The 17,683-nt window shown below is 38.9% G+C and overlaps 1 protein-coding gene across 1 annotated transcript in view; it reads left to right on the top strand.

The window, feature by feature from the left end:
* The first annotated feature begins 8,986 nt into the window (after positions 1 to 8,986).
* The window catches only part of lrp5 (low density lipoprotein receptor-related protein 5), a 64,323-nt gene continuing 55,626 nt past the window's right edge, over positions 8,987 to 17,683 (top strand). The window contains 1 exon segment of the mRNA XM_054619227.1: positions 8,987 to 9,245. Within this exon segment, the coding sequence (XP_054475202.1) occupies positions 9,164 to 9,245 (82 nt within the window). The 5' untranslated portion in view covers positions 8,987 to 9,163.

Here is a 17,683-nt window from a genome sequence, read left to right as displayed (position 1 = left end):
CACACTAGGAGAAACGGAGCATTACTATTTGTGTCTATCATGGAGTTTTTGATGTTACTGCTATGATCTGTTGCTAATAGAGGGGCGGCATAATTGTTTTTCGCCTAGAGCGGCAGAAGTCTATGCGTTGGTCTTGTCTCTAAAGCTTATTTTCCCCCAGTTAATGACAAATTTCCAGGGGTGAATTTTTACATAAGTCATCCGTTTTAACCATATTGCGTCTCAAAATGAAGCATAATTAAGGGTGTGGCTTCTGTGAGTGATAGGCGGGTTCCGTCTCAGGTCGCTAGCTGCTAGCATAAGATGCTAACTCCCTCCTGTGCTGCGTCACCCTGGCGATCCACCTCTTCGCCCGTTTTTAGAGTTAGACTGTCTCGTCACGGCCAAGATGGCGACAGCAGGAGCCACCCACTTTGAGCTTCACAACGGCTCCTCAGAAACATGTGGTAGACATCCCGGAGACTATATCAATATTGTAAACAGTCTCATGGGTCGAACCCATGTGCAAAAACGTCTGGTTCTGCACTTGTTATTCAGTTTGTAGACAGCAGGTGGAGCAGGAGGACTAATAGCTTTACCAGACGTATTGGATGCCTTGTAATTTCAGTTTAACGTTGAGAACACTTTGTGTTTATTCGTGTCCTTGACAGCCTGGTTGTGAAGTAGAAGGGAATGGATTTCTTCGGTTGAGTCCTATAAGTCATATTCATGAGCAGGCAATGATTCACCCCTGTTTTTTATGTTTGTGTCTGTCTGTTTGTTTTTGGTTTACCAGTGTAGAAATATGGCTCAAATCACACTTTTTCCCCGCAAAATTTAGAGGGAGATGAAATCTGTGTAAACAAACAGAGAAGCTCAAATTACAACAAACACAGAGGAAGAGTAGACATTACCTCTCCACCATATCTTTACATAGATAGTAGTTGTTTGATGTTTTATTAATGCTCTGAATATTGTATAGAGAACCTTTTAGGTTGGGAAAATTAGTTAAAACAATTATAGTGTAAAGAAATGGAGATCCTTTGGTCCGCCAGGTTACAGATCATACATACCAGCGTATATGTTTATACAGGATGTAAAGGCTCTGAGCTGGTGGATGTATATATCGAAATCTCTGCTGCTGGTGAGAAAAACACTCACACACATAATCAGGACAAGAACAATGTAAAGCACTCACTGCACTCTGAGTTCTGCATATACACAGAAAACAGTCTCCAATGCTGTATATTAATGTCTAGACATGGAAACATACTCAATGTCATGTTGTGGTACACGTAATGCAGGGGTTTCTGAAGGCAGCCAAGTCTCCAACATGTGAAACGGTTCGGTTTCATAAAGAGCCCTCCTCACCGTGGCCTCAGACAGCGGGGAGCCTCCACCTGTTCCTTGTTACCCACGGAGAAAGAGAAAGGTATTTGTTACACTCAGCTATATAACTCCTAAGCCTCCCTCTTTATGGAGCGAAGAGCGCGGACCAATGCAGAGATCGTTTTGATATTTGTGGAGAGCAGTGCGTGGATCAAAGCGAGGCCGGCGGCTGTTGGTTTGCAGGTGACTGGGGAAAGAAAATATGTTTCATTACAGCATTCCAGCACCGCGGCTAGGAGCCTAGAAACAGAATGAATAGAAGGGATGTGTTACGGCCTCAAATTGCTAAAATTAATGATTCCCCTCAAGGGAAAGTAGCAGCTGTCCAACATAAATAGAGCATAAATTCAAGAACATTTGTTAGAACATGAATATCAAGATGGATGTATATTTTATATATCAAAATATATAAAATATACATCCCCTCCCCCAGGACCGGTTGCTAGTCTATCACAAGGAAGACACATAAAGTTAGACCAAGGTTCAAGGTTTATTTATTCATTGTACAACCCAGGGTTACACAACAAAATGCAGTTGATGTCTCTTTATATTACATAAAAAAGAAATCTAACAATCTTTTATAACTTTATATCAAAATGTCAACATTAACTTTTTGTTTGAGACAGGACATGAACATCGGTCTCCTGGACAAAGTGCTGTGTTTGTTCATGCTCTTTACATACATTTAATCGCTATTATTTATAACAATAATTGCTTTCCAAAAGAAACAAAGGAAGTGACTGCTACCCACACACCCCTCGATCCCAAAAAAATTCCACATATAATATATTATCCTTAACAGATGAATAAATATAAAAGTAAACGAGGTAAAGTAAGAAAAAATAAAATAAAATTGACTATATTCAATTTAATATGAAATCTGTGCTTTAGCAATGGATATTTTAACGGCTATTATGAACATGAGGAATGATTACAACAAGCAATGTCAGTGTACATATGCTGTAGATGTAATGTAAGTATGGGAACCTCACTATTGTTTTTAAACAGGCATGAAAAATTCATTTAATGCATGGGCGGCTTATGAGACAGTGGGCCCCTTGGCACAGACACGCAAAAGGCCCCACCACTTCTCCTCATAGGAGCAAGACACAGACTTTCAAGTTGTTTGGCATCTTTTTGTTTTTGTGTATGTCAGTTTTTGTGTATGTTTAAATTTCTGTGTATGTCTCCCTGTAGTTGTTACACATTTCTCTATGGTTGTGTGTCTCTTTATGGTCCTGTTGTGTCTCATTTTGTGGTTGTTTTGGTCATTTTTGTGATCGTTTTGCATATCTTTGTAGTTGTTTTGTGTCTCTTCGAAGTCATGTTGTGTCTCTTTAAGGTAATTTGTGTCTCCTTGTAGTAGTTTAGTCTCACTTCGTATTTGTTTTGGTCATTTTTATGATCGTTTTGCAACTCTTTGTAGTTGCTTTGTTCCCCTTTGTAGTTGTTTTGTGTCTCTTTGAAGTCATATTGTGTCTCTTTGAGGTAATTTGGGTCTCTTTGTCATTGTTGTGAATGTTTTGCATCTCTTTGTAGATGCTTTGTGTCTCTTTGAGGTCATGTTGTGTCTCTTTAAGGTCATTTGTGTCTCTTTGTAGTAGTTTAGTCTCACTTCGTATTTGTTTTAGTCATTTTTATGATCGTTTTGCAACTCTTTGTAGTTGCTTTTTTCCTCTTTGTAGTTGTTTTGTGTCTCTTTGAAGTCATGTTGTGTCTCTTTGAGGTCATTTGTGTCTCTTTGTAGTTGCTTTGCGTCACTATGTCATTGCTTTGGTCATTTATGTGATATTTTTACTTCTCTTTGTAGTTGCTTTATTCCTCTTTGTAGTCATTTAATGTTTCTTTGTGGTCATTGTGTGTCTCTTCCTGGTTGGTACGTGTCTCTTAGAGTGACATTTTGCAGGTGAAGGCCAGGGGTGGACCTGACACATTGGCCCCTGGGCCCACAGTGGTAGGCCTTTAATCCATCCATGCTTTAATGTATCAATAATGAAATATACTCTGATAGGATCCATCTCTTCATGATGTGTACTTTATACTTTTGTTAGCTGTACATGCATCTGTAAAATATTTTTTAGATGTTGGTATTCCTACTATTAAAGAATCTAAATTTGCTCCCGACAATGAAACGTCCTAGAAGAGCCCCTACAGCCACATTTACCACAAACACTGCTGCCAAAACAGTTATACCTGGTCTGTGCTGCATATTCTACAGTGTGGAATAACTGCCTGCCTGTCTCACATGTACACGGAGAGGCAGAGTCGGAGAACATGTGCTTTGAGTTTACAGAGCCTTTGGAGTGGAGGCCAGTTGGAGCACAGGAACAAGGCATCCAGAAAGCAGAGGAGAAATGCCAGGGTTGGCTTTGCTTCAGGTGAGAGTGAAAAGCTCTGGGACGTTTCATCTCGGTTTCCATCAGTAGTGATGTGTGTCTGCTGTTATGATGCCATAAAGTCTCTCCAGCGGCCTTATCGCTGGAGAGTCCATTGTAGAACACTGACCAAATAATTCATCCTCATTATTCAGGATGTTCTGCTGTTGTATTGTGAATTCTTGGAAGATGTTATGAAAGATCTTTTGTTACGTACTGAAATGAAGGACATTGCATCCCAGATTTCAAGATTCTGTGAGCAGATGACAAGTCGATACTTGGAAAGCACAGTGTCCATTCTTTATGCCACAAAGATTTGTTTAAAGCTGCTTCCTTCACAGATACGCACACACTGTCTGCACAAGTTTTGAATATTCACTTAAGTATGTGGACACCAGAACATGAATGTGCTGCTAAAACCCGCCTCCACACTCCAACCTTGCTGCAGGGAATTACCATCATTCAGACGCACGAGCATTAGTGAGGTCCAACACTGACGTTGATCTGGCTCAAGGCTCTGTCAAGGTCAGTCAAGTTCTTCCACAGACACCTGGGAAAACCATTTGTTTATGGAGCTGTTTTTGTGCAAGGAAGTATTGTCATGTTCAAACTGGAGAGGGACAAAAAAAAAACAGTTGACACAAATTTGGAAGAACACTTTATCTGAAACTTAATCGTACACTGGACCAGTAAGAGCTGTTGTGAAAGCAAGTTACGTTGTTTATATTGCATTTAAATGTTCAAAATGAAATGAACATTTGAATAATCTGATGTGAAAATGAAAATACTTGATGTCTGAAATTTCATGTTCATGTTCATTTTAAAAGAGCAGTGTGAAGGAATTCGTTGCATCTAGTGGTGAGGTTGCAGATTGAATACCTCTCCGCTCACCCCTCTCTTTCCAAGCTTGTCAGAGAACTACGGTGGCCATCAGGTAACGTGAAAATGTAAAAACATGAAAGGCTCTCTCTAGAGCCAGTGTTTGTGGTTTGTCCGTTCTGGGCTACTGTAGAAACATGACAAGAGGATATGAAGGCCTCATTCTAAGATAATGCCAACACAACAATTCTTGGTTTCATTATACACGAATGAAAACATAGTTAAAAACATTCTATTCCATTTCTGCTAATAAATCCCCCTAAATCCTACACACTGTAACTTTAAAAATTTTACTCAAATAAAACAGAAGTTGAACATTATAATGAAATTGTGGAATTACGTTATTATCATAATTTTGATAAAATCCCCTATGGGCTTCCACAGAATGAGGAAGGGCATGACATGTAACAAAGATCAGGATTGGCACATTAACCCCTCAGCCTCAAGAAGGCTTCAAGACATGAAATTGATATTTGTCTTATCTAATAGCTCTTAGGGAGAAAGTAAATGAGAGTAGTTTCCAAACTATTCATTTAATTGAAACTTAAAGGCAAAGACAGAACCCCAAAAAAATCAGCTTGTAGCTACTTAAGAATGATATTGTTGAGGTTTTGATACGATTATGGTCTTATAATCATGGTTTGATATTGATTTGGTATTAAATAATCATAATTGTAATTTTCTTATTGTTACCTGCCTAAGACTTTTGTTTGGTTAATTAAAAAAAAAAAAGTGCCGCCTCTTTCCCTGGAAATTAACATTTCTTCTGAACATAATCAAGGCAAAACCACAAGACACATAACACGAAGGCCACAGATTGGCTAAAAGCACACCACATAGCAATCAGGGGAGTGTTATCTTGTCACAATTAAGGAAGACAAACAGAAACACCAAACAAAACTGATTTAGGATTCTCTTCAACCTTACACACAAACAGTTTGAGCCGGTTGCTGCGTGATGCCAGTTAAAACTCAACACGTAGAAAACAAGAGAACCTTTCCAATATATACAGGTGGTTCAAATAAACACAAGCTGGATAATCCAAGCCTTGATCTTTCCCCTGGCCTTATCTAACAGATTGATATTGCACTGTCTTTGGCGATGTACGCTCTAACATCTGAATTTACAGCAAATAATGCGTCCAAAAAAGTGAAATGCCACGCATCATGTGCAGGCTGTTTCCACTGAGTAGCAACTGTTTTTGCTCTGAAGTTGCAGCCTGATGGTAAGCTATAGAAAGCTCTGGTGTCAGACTTTTTATCCCTGACTGAACCTTTGTTAAAGCTGTTAAGGCTGTAGGAGTAATACAAATGTCAGTGAATTACTGTACAACACTTCTGTGAGGTGCAGTGATAAGTGCGGCAGTGTCTGAAGAGAAGGCTAGGCTTTAAGATAAGATAATCCTTTATTAGTCCCGCAGCGGGGAAATTTGCAAAGTTACTGAAACTAAAAACACCAGCTACTGTAATTTGGAAGCCCATTTCTGCCACTGTAATAAAAAAGAGGCCTTAAGACATAATAATGATAAGCTTTCTTAAAATAGTAAGTTAGAATCTTTAAAAAAAGCTTTCATCAGATTTGTGGAAATGGGCTTCCATTGAATCAAAGCAACAGAAGCTAGTATATAGAAGCCCACTTCCACAAATGTGATAAATATTTCTCATTATTTTGAGAAACTAACTTATTAGTTTGAGATACTAAGTCATTATTTTGAAATACTTACTTATTATTGTGGGATAGTAAATCATAACTTTGAGATGCCAACTCATAATTTCCGACACTAACTCATTATTTTGAGATTCAAAGTCATTATTTTGAGAAACTAAGTCATTGCTTTGAGATACTAAGTCATTATTTTAAGATACTAAGTCATTATAGTGACTTAAAGGACCTTTTTTTTTCATCACAGTGGCAGCAGTGAGCTTCCATAACTGAACACTGCCCTTGTGGTTCACACACTTAATTATGTTTCTATGGTCAGAACAATCCCTGTTGGTCAAATATGTGTTTGGATGTACAGGGTTCACCTTTAATTTGACACCATGAAAGACGTTCTGATACACGTTGGGTTATCTTTGTAAAGCATTTGAAAAATATTTGAAAAATATTTGAAAAATATTTGAAAAATATTTGAAAAATATTTAGCCTACACTTCAAATAATTTATAGGAAGCATGTGTTAAAAAACACCTTCATATTGATACAGAATAGGGAACTGCTTAAACTTGTACACTATTCCTCAAAAATGAAATAGCATAATAATGATAATTAGAGACGGAGACAAAGGTAAACGAAAAGGGGGATTAACTCGTCTAAATGCCTCTGATATTCCCAGCATAATCATTTCTAAATCTGGCTCCAGTTTATATATTGGAGAAGATGCTGATATTTTGAGCCAAAGGCTTCTTATCTTCTTATATTTTTATAGAGCAAGTATGAAGATATTGTTAGCTTTTGTTTGTGCTGATAAGAAATAGGTAAAAACATTTTGCTCTGGTGGTTGTTTCTTCCAGTAGTTTAGTCCTTGTATGTTAAATATGTATGAAGCGTTAATGATAAATTATTGTATATTATTATCTTACTCTTCTAAGGATACATGTTTTGATAACTGAGACTAAAATACAAGAATTCAACCCAATTAATGGAACATGTGCAGTAAGTATAATAAACAATATTGTTATGAATAATACAGGTGTTGCCTTGACGCCCCAATTGTTTTAGTACAATTAATGTACAATTAATTAATCTATTACAAACGTATTGCTACACAGCGTTAACTTTGGTTATCCGGGTCTTCTTGTCACTATCCATAAAGGATTTAAATCTTTTTCACTCTGTATTCTCTTTTTTTAAAAATTGCAGTAATCTCTCTATTCTGATGGCAGTTATAACCACCTACTCATCATGTCCATCAAATGATTGCAGACTATGTTAGTAACACATTTTTTTTTCTTATTCATTTTAATACAACAAGGAGGGCAGACAGACAATACTAATAAAGTTTTGCATGTTTAAATTTTTACTTTTGTCACCTATGCAGCAAAGTACCATTTACCTATTAGTCTGTGGAGGGATCAGAGAGGGAAGTTAGTCACGCTTTACTAGATGTTTTAATTGTTTAGCTTTGTCTTTATAAGGGCGTTATTTAGCTGTATTTTTATAAATCAGTTTAATTAAATTATTCAGTTGAATTAAAGTTATGATGGGCACAATTATCTGTTTCATCAGATCTAGATTGATTATTTTATTGATATATAATTTTTGGTTGAAGACCATCTGATTTTTTTTAAATGTCCCCACTGTACACAATATATTAACTGGTGATTTACTTTGTTTCACGCTACTGCAACTGTGTAAAGGTTTATTTTTTTACTACTTTAAACCTATCACCTGATATCCTGTTTCAGAATAACATTGACCACGAATACATTTTCTGTTTTAAGGGGAAACACAAAAAAACATTTTTCATTCACTGGTAATGTTTTTTAGTTTTTGGACAGTTTTGCTTCTATAACACGTCGGTTTTCAAACTATTGGAAAGAAAACATCCAATATACACTTTTAGGTGTTTGTTTTACTACTTTCTCTATTTGCATGTGTAGATTTCTGATAAATTTACCAAAAAGATACCATTAGATAATGCCTAATTTGCATATTTTAGCATAAAATGCCAGATAACCTTTTAACCAGATATTTAAAAAATATCCTTAATGTAAGTAATCAGCTGGTAAAATTTCACTATGCTATCTTTAAGTATATTTTTTATCCTATTCACCTGTATTGTCTTCAAAATGTATGTCATTTTACAAAAAATATCTCAAACGGGCCGTTTTCTCTAAATTAGTTTTTCTCAGACTCTGAGCCAGAATTCTCCACTTCAGTAGCTCTTGCATCCACCAACACTTTACAGTTTCATTCCTATCTATTGAAAATTCCTTCTGTTAAAAACCTTTGACTCTATTATGTCAATAAAACAAAACAACCCCTGGCTTTTTGGTCATATTTCACCTCTGAAGATGTATACAAACTAGCGTGTATTCAATAAGATAATGTCTTGTTTTCATTTTTAAACATACATTTTCCAAAATCTTGTTATACAAAAACTAATTATCTTAATGTAAGTAATAATATATGCTGCAACTTTCGTGCAAACATGTATTGGAAAAGAGTAGCCTGCGCTGCAGTTTTACATCCAATACACAGTTATAACAATAACACAAAAAGTCAAATTAGAGAATTAAAATCAAATAAAAAAACCGTGCTGCCTCGTGTCGGACGTCCCCTGCCCTTTCAATCCGTGCGCGAGCTCGACAGTCCAAAGTATAAAGCAAGAAGCGCGAGCGCCTTAACTGGGAGAAAAAAAAAAAAAAAGTCTAGTCGATAGAGGGGGGACGCACAGAGGAGCAGTCAGACTCAGGCGTGCAGACGCGTATCTAGTCGGTCTACGGAACACTGGCCCGTGCGTGCACATGTACACTAGGACAAGCGGACGTCTTTACAACTTAATTAAGAAGTAAATCACCAAAAAATGGAGCGGGAGTTATGGATTTAACGCGCAGAGGACTTGAAATGGGCGGTCTGCTGGTGGCGTTGCTGCTGTGGAGTTGCCTGCTGTCGGTTGACGGTACGTTGACTTTTTTTTTTTTTTTTTTTTTTTTTTTGTTAACAACATGGATCCTCAGGGAACAAGGAACGCGGAGCCACCGGGGGGGGGGGGTCGCGACGTTAAGAACGCCGTCGTTAACGCGCTGCGCCCCGGCTGTATCCGTGCGCCCGATCCCCTCTCACGTCCCCCCGCATTGAGTCCAGCACTAGCCGTGATTCCTTGTTCTGAAAGTTGAGGTTTTTTTGTGTGTGTGTGTCCCAAGGGTACTACAACACAGTACTCGCGACCAAAAGTCTCGAAACTTTTTTTTGCAATGGGTTCGCGCGTCACACCGGAGAACCCCCCCCCCAGTGTACCGAAACAGCCTCTCGCGCTTTGTTTCAGCCGGTTCAGCTGGTGGACGAGTGTAAATGTGTCGGAGCAGAAATGAAGTTTGAAGCTCGTGCCTGGGCTATTTTTCTCGGGCCTCGGCAGCTCGAGCTCATTCCTGCTCGGTGTCGGGTGTCACGCAGGGTTTCTGCTTTGATAGTGAAAAAAGAAGCCGGGATGTCTTCTTTTTTTTTGGGGGGGGGGAGAAAACGCGTCTGGACGCTCTTAAAAAAAGGATGTTTAACAGTGATGTCTTTCATAAGCATTACTTTCTCCCTGTGCCTGATTTGCGGTTTTACTATTTAATCTCAAATTGTCCAGTCAGAGGCGGAGCTTAGCTCTCCTCTCATATGGATGCGAGGCATTAGCTAGCTCTGCTTGCATCTTAAAACTAAAGCTTTTGCAATTTAATGCTCTGATAGTTCATATATATATATATACATATATAACACATATATGGAGATAATGGTTCAGTAAAAGATGCATAATAACCTCAAGTACAGATCTGGTGATGAGAATGTAAACATTTTCCCTCAAGACATGCTCTGTTCTTTGCCTTTTAAAGCTTTGCCTTCATATAACTGTCAGCATGAGCTCTAGACTAGTTCTCATAATGGTGCCCATCACTAGTTTTACAAGAGCAGGATGAGTTCCAGTGAGCTTACCCTCCAAAGAGTCACCTCGGTGAGTGAATGTGACGCTCTCGCTTTTGAGTCCTCGCTTGAAACGTCACATTGACCTCCCCTCAGATACATTTTGGAGTGCCAGATTTCTCTGCGCCTGCTAAACCAGTCAGAAAAACAAGGTGGTTAAAGAGTCCCAAAGGTCAGAACTCAAATCAGACTGAAGTGTCGTTGTGGTCCGGGGTGCAATTCTCAAGAGATTACACCGTTGATTTCAGAATGTTTTAATGGTGGAAATGAAGATATCTAAACAAACTGTACATCCAAATTTAGGTTTGATGTTGTTAGAGATGGTGTGTGTTTTCTCTATTGGGTCAGATTAAGTATATTAAAGAACAAAGGAAATGTATCCACTCGGTCTGTGGGTATGGAGCGAGCTGCTCCTTTAAAAAAAAAAAAAAAAAAAAAAGTGAATATAATATATCATTGTACTGCCTTTAGTACTCTTTTAGTTCAGTTCTTTTTTAGGGGCAACACATTTATGATGGAAAACCGCATGGTGCCAACTTACTGAATGTGTAGTCGGCTTCTGAGTCCTCTACCTGTTCTTTATTCAGATATTTCATGCAGTTTTTTTTATTTTTATTATTAATAATAATAATAGTTTTAATTTGTAAGGCTTTTGATCATTTTGTATAATCTCTGACGGCTCTATTTTCCTAAAAGTGTGAACATCAAGTCCACTGACGAAACAGAACGGTAATACAACAGCAACAGCATTTGCAGACTTACAACAGCATTATACCCATAACGTAACATATCTAAAGTGCAAAAATAAACGTTTGCTCAAGTAAGTTTTGCCAGACTTTTACTCCAGTCAAACAAGGTCACTAATCATTCTGACTCTATAAGGGGTCAAGAGTCCAACACCAAAAGAACACATTTACAAAAGCGTCATGATTACCAATGTATGACAACTATTTACAACCTCAAACAGAATGTTATGACACTGAGGAACTTTTGGTCAAAACAGTTGTGTAGTAGTGTACTTATGTTTTATGTATCACCAATCACAAATTTGCCTGAGGGTTGTTACTGTCTGTACAGCATACAACACCCTGCAACCTTTGACCATTGATTCTGATAAGAAGAAAAAAAGTTAAACAGGAAGAAATGGAGGAAAGCTCATAAGAGCAGCCGAGGAGGGATCCCTCAGCCTGGACAGACAGACATGCCATAGAGTGCTGCAGGGATGAAGTAGGCTAACCAGGAAGTCAGCGTCACACTGGTTCCCTCAACATACATTCTTGATACTTACACGTTTTGTTCACCGAGAGAATCCTCACCAATGAACACCACTTTTACAGAATAATAGTGGTGTAAGAAAATATTGAGTCTCTTGAGTATCCTGATATAATGTTTTGTGATACTGTATTGATTAGATTGTTAAAAAAAAGTTTTTGTGGAAAAAAGCACCTTTATTTATTTATTCAGTTATTTTTGACCAATTATAGAATGTTTTCCTAAAATGACACTGAACAAAAACATCGCATTGTTTACAGTATTGGAATTCATTGAATTATAACACCAGACAGTATAACAAACAAGTAAAACAACTGTTTATCAGTGGGACAAAATCATAGACATATTGTAAACATAATATGATAAATGAATCCTGGAGGACATCAAGGGGCTTCCAGGTGTTTGCGATCACACATTCCTCATATTACATTAACAACAGGCAGCAAAGTATATTGGCTCATTTTTGCATACAAGCATCATGACTATTAATATGTTACACCACGAGTCCGACCTAAACAGTGAGTGTGCAGAAAACTCTCGCTCTGGTTTGTTCTGAACAAATAAGAAAGCAGTCCTACGTTTGGCACTGAGGTGAATACATGTACGCACGCTTCACACCCACCGGCCAGAAACACCAAAGTGGTGTCAAACACACTTCAGGGCAAACATCACAGCTGTGTGTGTGTGTGTGTGTGTGTGTGTGTGTGTGTGTGTGTGTGTGTGTGTGTGTGTGTGTTGACGGGCTGTCGGATCACTCAGTAAATGGTGCTTTTTTTCATATGATATTAAGTCCACACCACGGCGTTTAATCTTAAAAACTGCGTTCTTGTGAGAACTACAAACTTGTGTCTCCATGTCAGTAGAGACCTCCGTCCACAGTGACATTTTTTCAGATAGCGGAATATAAAATAGTTAAAAATAAATACTGTAATTCCCAAAGGGCTGCCCTGCGGTGATGAACAGGGAGGAACAAATATTTTACTTGAGTGACTGAGTAATAATTAGTATATTAAAAAGTGGTTCTCCTGGTGCATTCAGAGTCCTGCACATGCTCTGACATAGTGTTGTCACAATACTGGAATTTTTATACTTGGATTATAATTCCTATAAAAAAATACCGGTATTTGATTCCATTTTCGATACCATTCGGATAAACTGATGCAACATTGAGGGCATGAAATTGTAGATTTTTATTAAAAGATTAATAATGTGTGGATGTGTCAACTCACTGTCTGAGAGAAAAGAGAGAGCAGAAAGTGAAGCTGGTACGTGTCTATAGATATTTATGTATTTATTTTGACTACTCTGACATTCAAAAAACGTGTATCAAATCTGTATTGGGCTTCAATACCTGGTGAGTACCAGCTGAAATGTGCCTGTAGCATTGAGTTTAAAAGAGTAACATTGAATGTAAGCTTCTTTAAAAAACAAAAACATAAAATGATTGACTTCTTGTTCTGTTGGATGATCGTAACACATGTCCACTTACTGTTATTATTGTTTTTAGGCGACGTGAAGGGCAAAGAGAGCCCATTTTGAAACGACTCCGCGTTGCATTCATGGTCTCTGTGGGTAGCTCACACGCTCAGTGATGTGTCTTCAGCTTCACTCGTTTGACGTGTTGAGAGTTGCAATGGAGGATGTCGACCTAAGACTCAGAAGTGTTTAGGTGTGTGGAGCGTAGAGCGTCATGAATTCTGCTTTGACTGCAGGTCTGCTTTCACTCTTTGGTTATTTGGTCGTGCATTACTCTATCTTAAAAACTCTCCGACAATATAAAGTGGAGTCCATTTGCTGGTTCTGCTCCAACAAACATCTTATACTTGCCTTGCTAAATTACCAATTGTAGCTCTGTATCCCCTTCTAATCCTGTGTAAAAAAAGGCCAGTGTCCTGCCTCCCAACCCTTTGTTCTCTGGAAAACTAATATCTCAAGATTTGTACAACAATGCATTTATTTTTACCAGCATTAAATATAAAATAAAGCAAACAGGTTCTTTAAGTGTAAGAATGCATTTAACCGTTATTTTCCTTATTATGTTTTAATCTTTAATAATTTGTCAAATGTCAGAAAATTGTGAAAAAGTCCTGCAAGTTATGATTGCTTTACTATGGATAAGTCTTTTTTACACACAAAAAAGATTACAATCATTAATTATCCCCCAGCTTGAAAAAAAGAGGAAAGATTACATTTATTTTGGGCCATAGCTGAAACATTTCATTTACTCTGTCTTACATTCTCTTCTTTGACCAACATCCATCTCCTCTGTCTAGTTTTTCTTCTGTCTATTAGAGCGAAGTATTATTTTGAATCTATCAACACCAGCGTGAATATTAGTAGTATCGGTATCAGACACTTAAAAAATACTTTCTTCAATATGTTACTCTCGTGAATAAATGGCTGTTTTTCTCCCCAGAATTCTTTTTTTTAATTCAACAAAAGAAGCCAAAGTTCTCATATGTTTAATGCCCAAACACGAGCAGCTCTAGTGATGTATGAAAGGGAAAATTCATCTTTTTTTGGGTGGAGGCTGGTCTATTTGGGTGGGCCACTTGGAAAAAAAAAAACCTCTTTGCCAACCTGGGTATTTTCTCTTTCCACCGCTGAGACCAACCAATAGGTGATTTCCACACTTCTCTCCATTAGCCTGCTCTATAGGACCGTTGCATTCACTGCATTCAGACTGAGTCTTTTGTCTGGACGAGGCACACTCGACACCCAACAAAACAGGGCAAGACCTGGTATAGGTCGACTGAGAGCAGAGCGCCTCCTAACGCTTTTCACCCCGACGCTTTTAGTATGTTCATTCACTCGTCAGGGAAATTACGTACTTTTCTTGCAAATGGAACAAACAACCAGTGTAAACAAAATCAGTACTTTTTATTTTTCTGAAACAACGTTCAACACCTATGGATGATAATTGTCAGTATAAAATACAGTCGAAAATTGCCAGACGTGTGATTGAAGTTAGGAATCATTGGATTGGTGAGCACCGAAAAGTCTTGAGGTTTGATAGCCATCCCTAAAGATAACAATGAATGATGTGCACAAGGAGGTCCTCCCTGTTTGTATTTCATACAAACCTGATGGAGGGAGAGATAGAGAGAGGAAAGGGAATGTAGAGGAGAGGAGGAGAAGTGGGGAGGAGACCGGGGAGACAAAGAGAGGAGGAAAGGAGGAGAAAAGGAGAAATAGGATGGAGGTGGAGGGAGAGAGGAAGTCTGTGGCAGTCTACCTTGATTTCTCCAGGGTCCCTGGAGCACACACACACTCACACACTCACACACACACACACACACACACACACACACACACACACACACACACACACACACACACACACACACACACAGACCGATTGCATAAATACACTCCCTGCGCTTGCCGCACACATTTTTCTCGTCCCAACTGGGGAGGTGTGAAGAAAATCGCTTCCTTCCTTGCGACCCTACACACACACACACACACACACACACACACACACACACACACACACACACACACACACACACACACACACACACAGACACACACACACACAGAGGGTTCTGTTAAGATGGGCTCTGATAAGATGTAAAGCGAGGGAGCCTGCTTCTCCAGGCAGAACAAAGCAAAGAGCTGTGTGTGTGTGTGTGTGTGTGTGTGTGTGTGTGTGTGTGTGTGTGTGTGTGTGTGTGTGTGTGTGTGTGTGTGTGTGTGTGTGTGTGTGTGTGTGTGTGTGTGTGTGTGTGTGTGTGTGTGTGTGTGTCCAGAAAGAGGTTCAGCAGTGCATTGCCTACGCTTTAGAAACTTCTTTTGGGACCCTTCTTTCTTTTCACGCTGCCACCTCAGTATGACCTCCTTCCCCCTCACACCACACACACACACACACACACACACACACACACACACACACACACACACACACACTAAAGCCCCCCAATCGTACTTCAATTGCTTATCCCATTGACAAAGTCCAATGTAGTTTTTTGGTCTTCTCTTGTGTTGTGTCGCACCCATGCCCACACACACACACAGGCCCATCTATCCATCCATATAATGCCAGGTGCAGTGATGTCACTTGTCCTCACACACATTTAGATGCAAACTCAAATTTAACAACATTTGTACCATTTCACAGTTACAACTGTTGGTTTGTTCATTATTTTTTATTTTCAATCGAGTCATCTGTATTTCAGTGTTGGATTGAATAGTGATCATTTATATTAATTACAACTGTGTTATTAATGAGTATTGAGCAGGAATGTAGGAGAGGTAGCTAGTTGTCCAATGTCTTTTGTGACATATTGGGACATATGTTTATTTATTTTTTCCAGCGGTGAGTTAAAAAGTAATTATATGAAGGAAGAAGCTGAGGTTTGACTTTTAAACTCTGATGGGGTTAACAACTGCCAGCATGTCGTATTTGCTCACACGCTGTACGTGAGCAAAGGTTTTTTGCTTTTGTTTTGCCTATGTTTGGTAGCGTTTTCACCCATACAGCTGCGTATTTCATATTGTGCTGCTGCCCCCTTGATGTCATTGTGACATTATTCAGACTGGACTTGTGCAGGGATGACACGAGGACTGAAACTACGGTACCAAGTCGATACCAGAATTCTGAGCTTGTGATGGTACTTGTTTTTCTACAGCACTGTAGGTATGTTCAGGGCTCGAGACTAACAGCGTCCTGTCCTCCCAAAGACGGTAGAAAGTGTGTTTGGGACACAGTTAAGTGCACTTAACTGTTTTCCCTGATGATGATACATTGTGAGCAACAAATCCATGTTGAAATCAGCGGGACAAAAGCTAGGACCGTTAGCCGTTAGCAGCACAGTCCTGAGGAGCTAACAGCTAATGGGAGTTGCCATTGTTTAACATTATGATGCATTTAGGCTCTATTCATTAAAAATGAGTAGTGGGCAAAGGTAATCTATCTATCTATCAATCTCAAACATTATCATGATGTGTTCAAACGTAATCTTGTAAAATGCAGTGTTTGGCAATGAACTTGAACATGAACAGTTTTGTGTTCACGGTAATATAAAATAGATATTAGAAATGGAATTATGACCTGTTTAACTTCCTAACAAAACCAGTATGCAAATAGTAATAACTACTGAATTTCTGGTATCGTGACATCACTAGACTTGTGCTGGGTTGGAAGTGTAATGGAAATGTTAATGTCACGAAAAAAAAAAAAAAAAACAACTGCAAAATTGCCCCTCACATTTACATCACGAGCTGTATGTCTAAAAGGGGTGTTAAAAAAAACGTTCTTTTCTGTCTGTGTAATAAAGCCAGACCCTTCAAGTGTACGTATTCCATGTGTGAGAGTGAAGTTTGAACACAGCAGTCTTGTCCTCTTAGTCACCAGGAAACCCCAGCCGGTCCGAGGAGGTTAGCCAGCACTAATCCCCACTGGAGCGTCTCTGTTAGGCCAGAGGTGACCTTAAGAGGCCCCCAGTGTGTGGTCTGCCCCGCTCTCTCATATTTATTTAGATCTGTGTCAGGTCGTATGGACTGTTCTGTCTGTCTCGATGATGAGCCGGTTTAGTGTGTTTTTATAACTGCGGGCTTGTGCCCTCACTTTGTGCTATAGTGTTTTCTTGGTAGATGGAAGATTACTTCTACGGTTCCTGTGTGAGCCAGATCATTACTTCCTCTTTGATGGGAACATTTGAAACTGTGATTTATCTGATTAGTCTGACAATTGTTGTCTCAATCAATTGTTTGGTCTATAAAATATCCTCGGGCTCAAGGTGACGCCATTAAATGTCCCAAAAAGCAACACAGACCACCTTTTCCCCTGTCTTACACACAGCTATTATAGCTGACCAGGATTTGATTTCCCATATTTTAAGTGCTTTTATCAGTGAACTATTATGTGACAGTCACATCTGAAAAACTCGATCTTGAGCGCATCATGCACCAACCTAAAATAATTAAGAGGTGCACGTCTCAGGCTACAATTACGTAATTTTCTAGCGCTTGCAGCTCACGCCGGCTTCACTACAGCAACTATACACTACAGTGTAAGGTGGCGGAACGCACACTCATGACCTTTGGCTCCACATAAACGTGCGTAAATCTACACACCGAATAAAGAAAATAAACGATAAAATGGGTTGCCAAATATACTTTTACGGACATTATTATACCTGGGAGGCCCGCCCAAGTAAA

This window comes from Anoplopoma fimbria, chromosome 19, assembly GCF_027596085.1.
Source record: "Anoplopoma fimbria isolate UVic2021 breed Golden Eagle Sablefish chromosome 19, Afim_UVic_2022, whole genome shotgun sequence".
Taxonomy (NCBI): domain Eukaryota; kingdom Metazoa; phylum Chordata; class Actinopteri; order Perciformes; family Anoplopomatidae; genus Anoplopoma; species Anoplopoma fimbria.
This window is presented reverse-complemented; position numbering and strand designations above follow the sequence as displayed.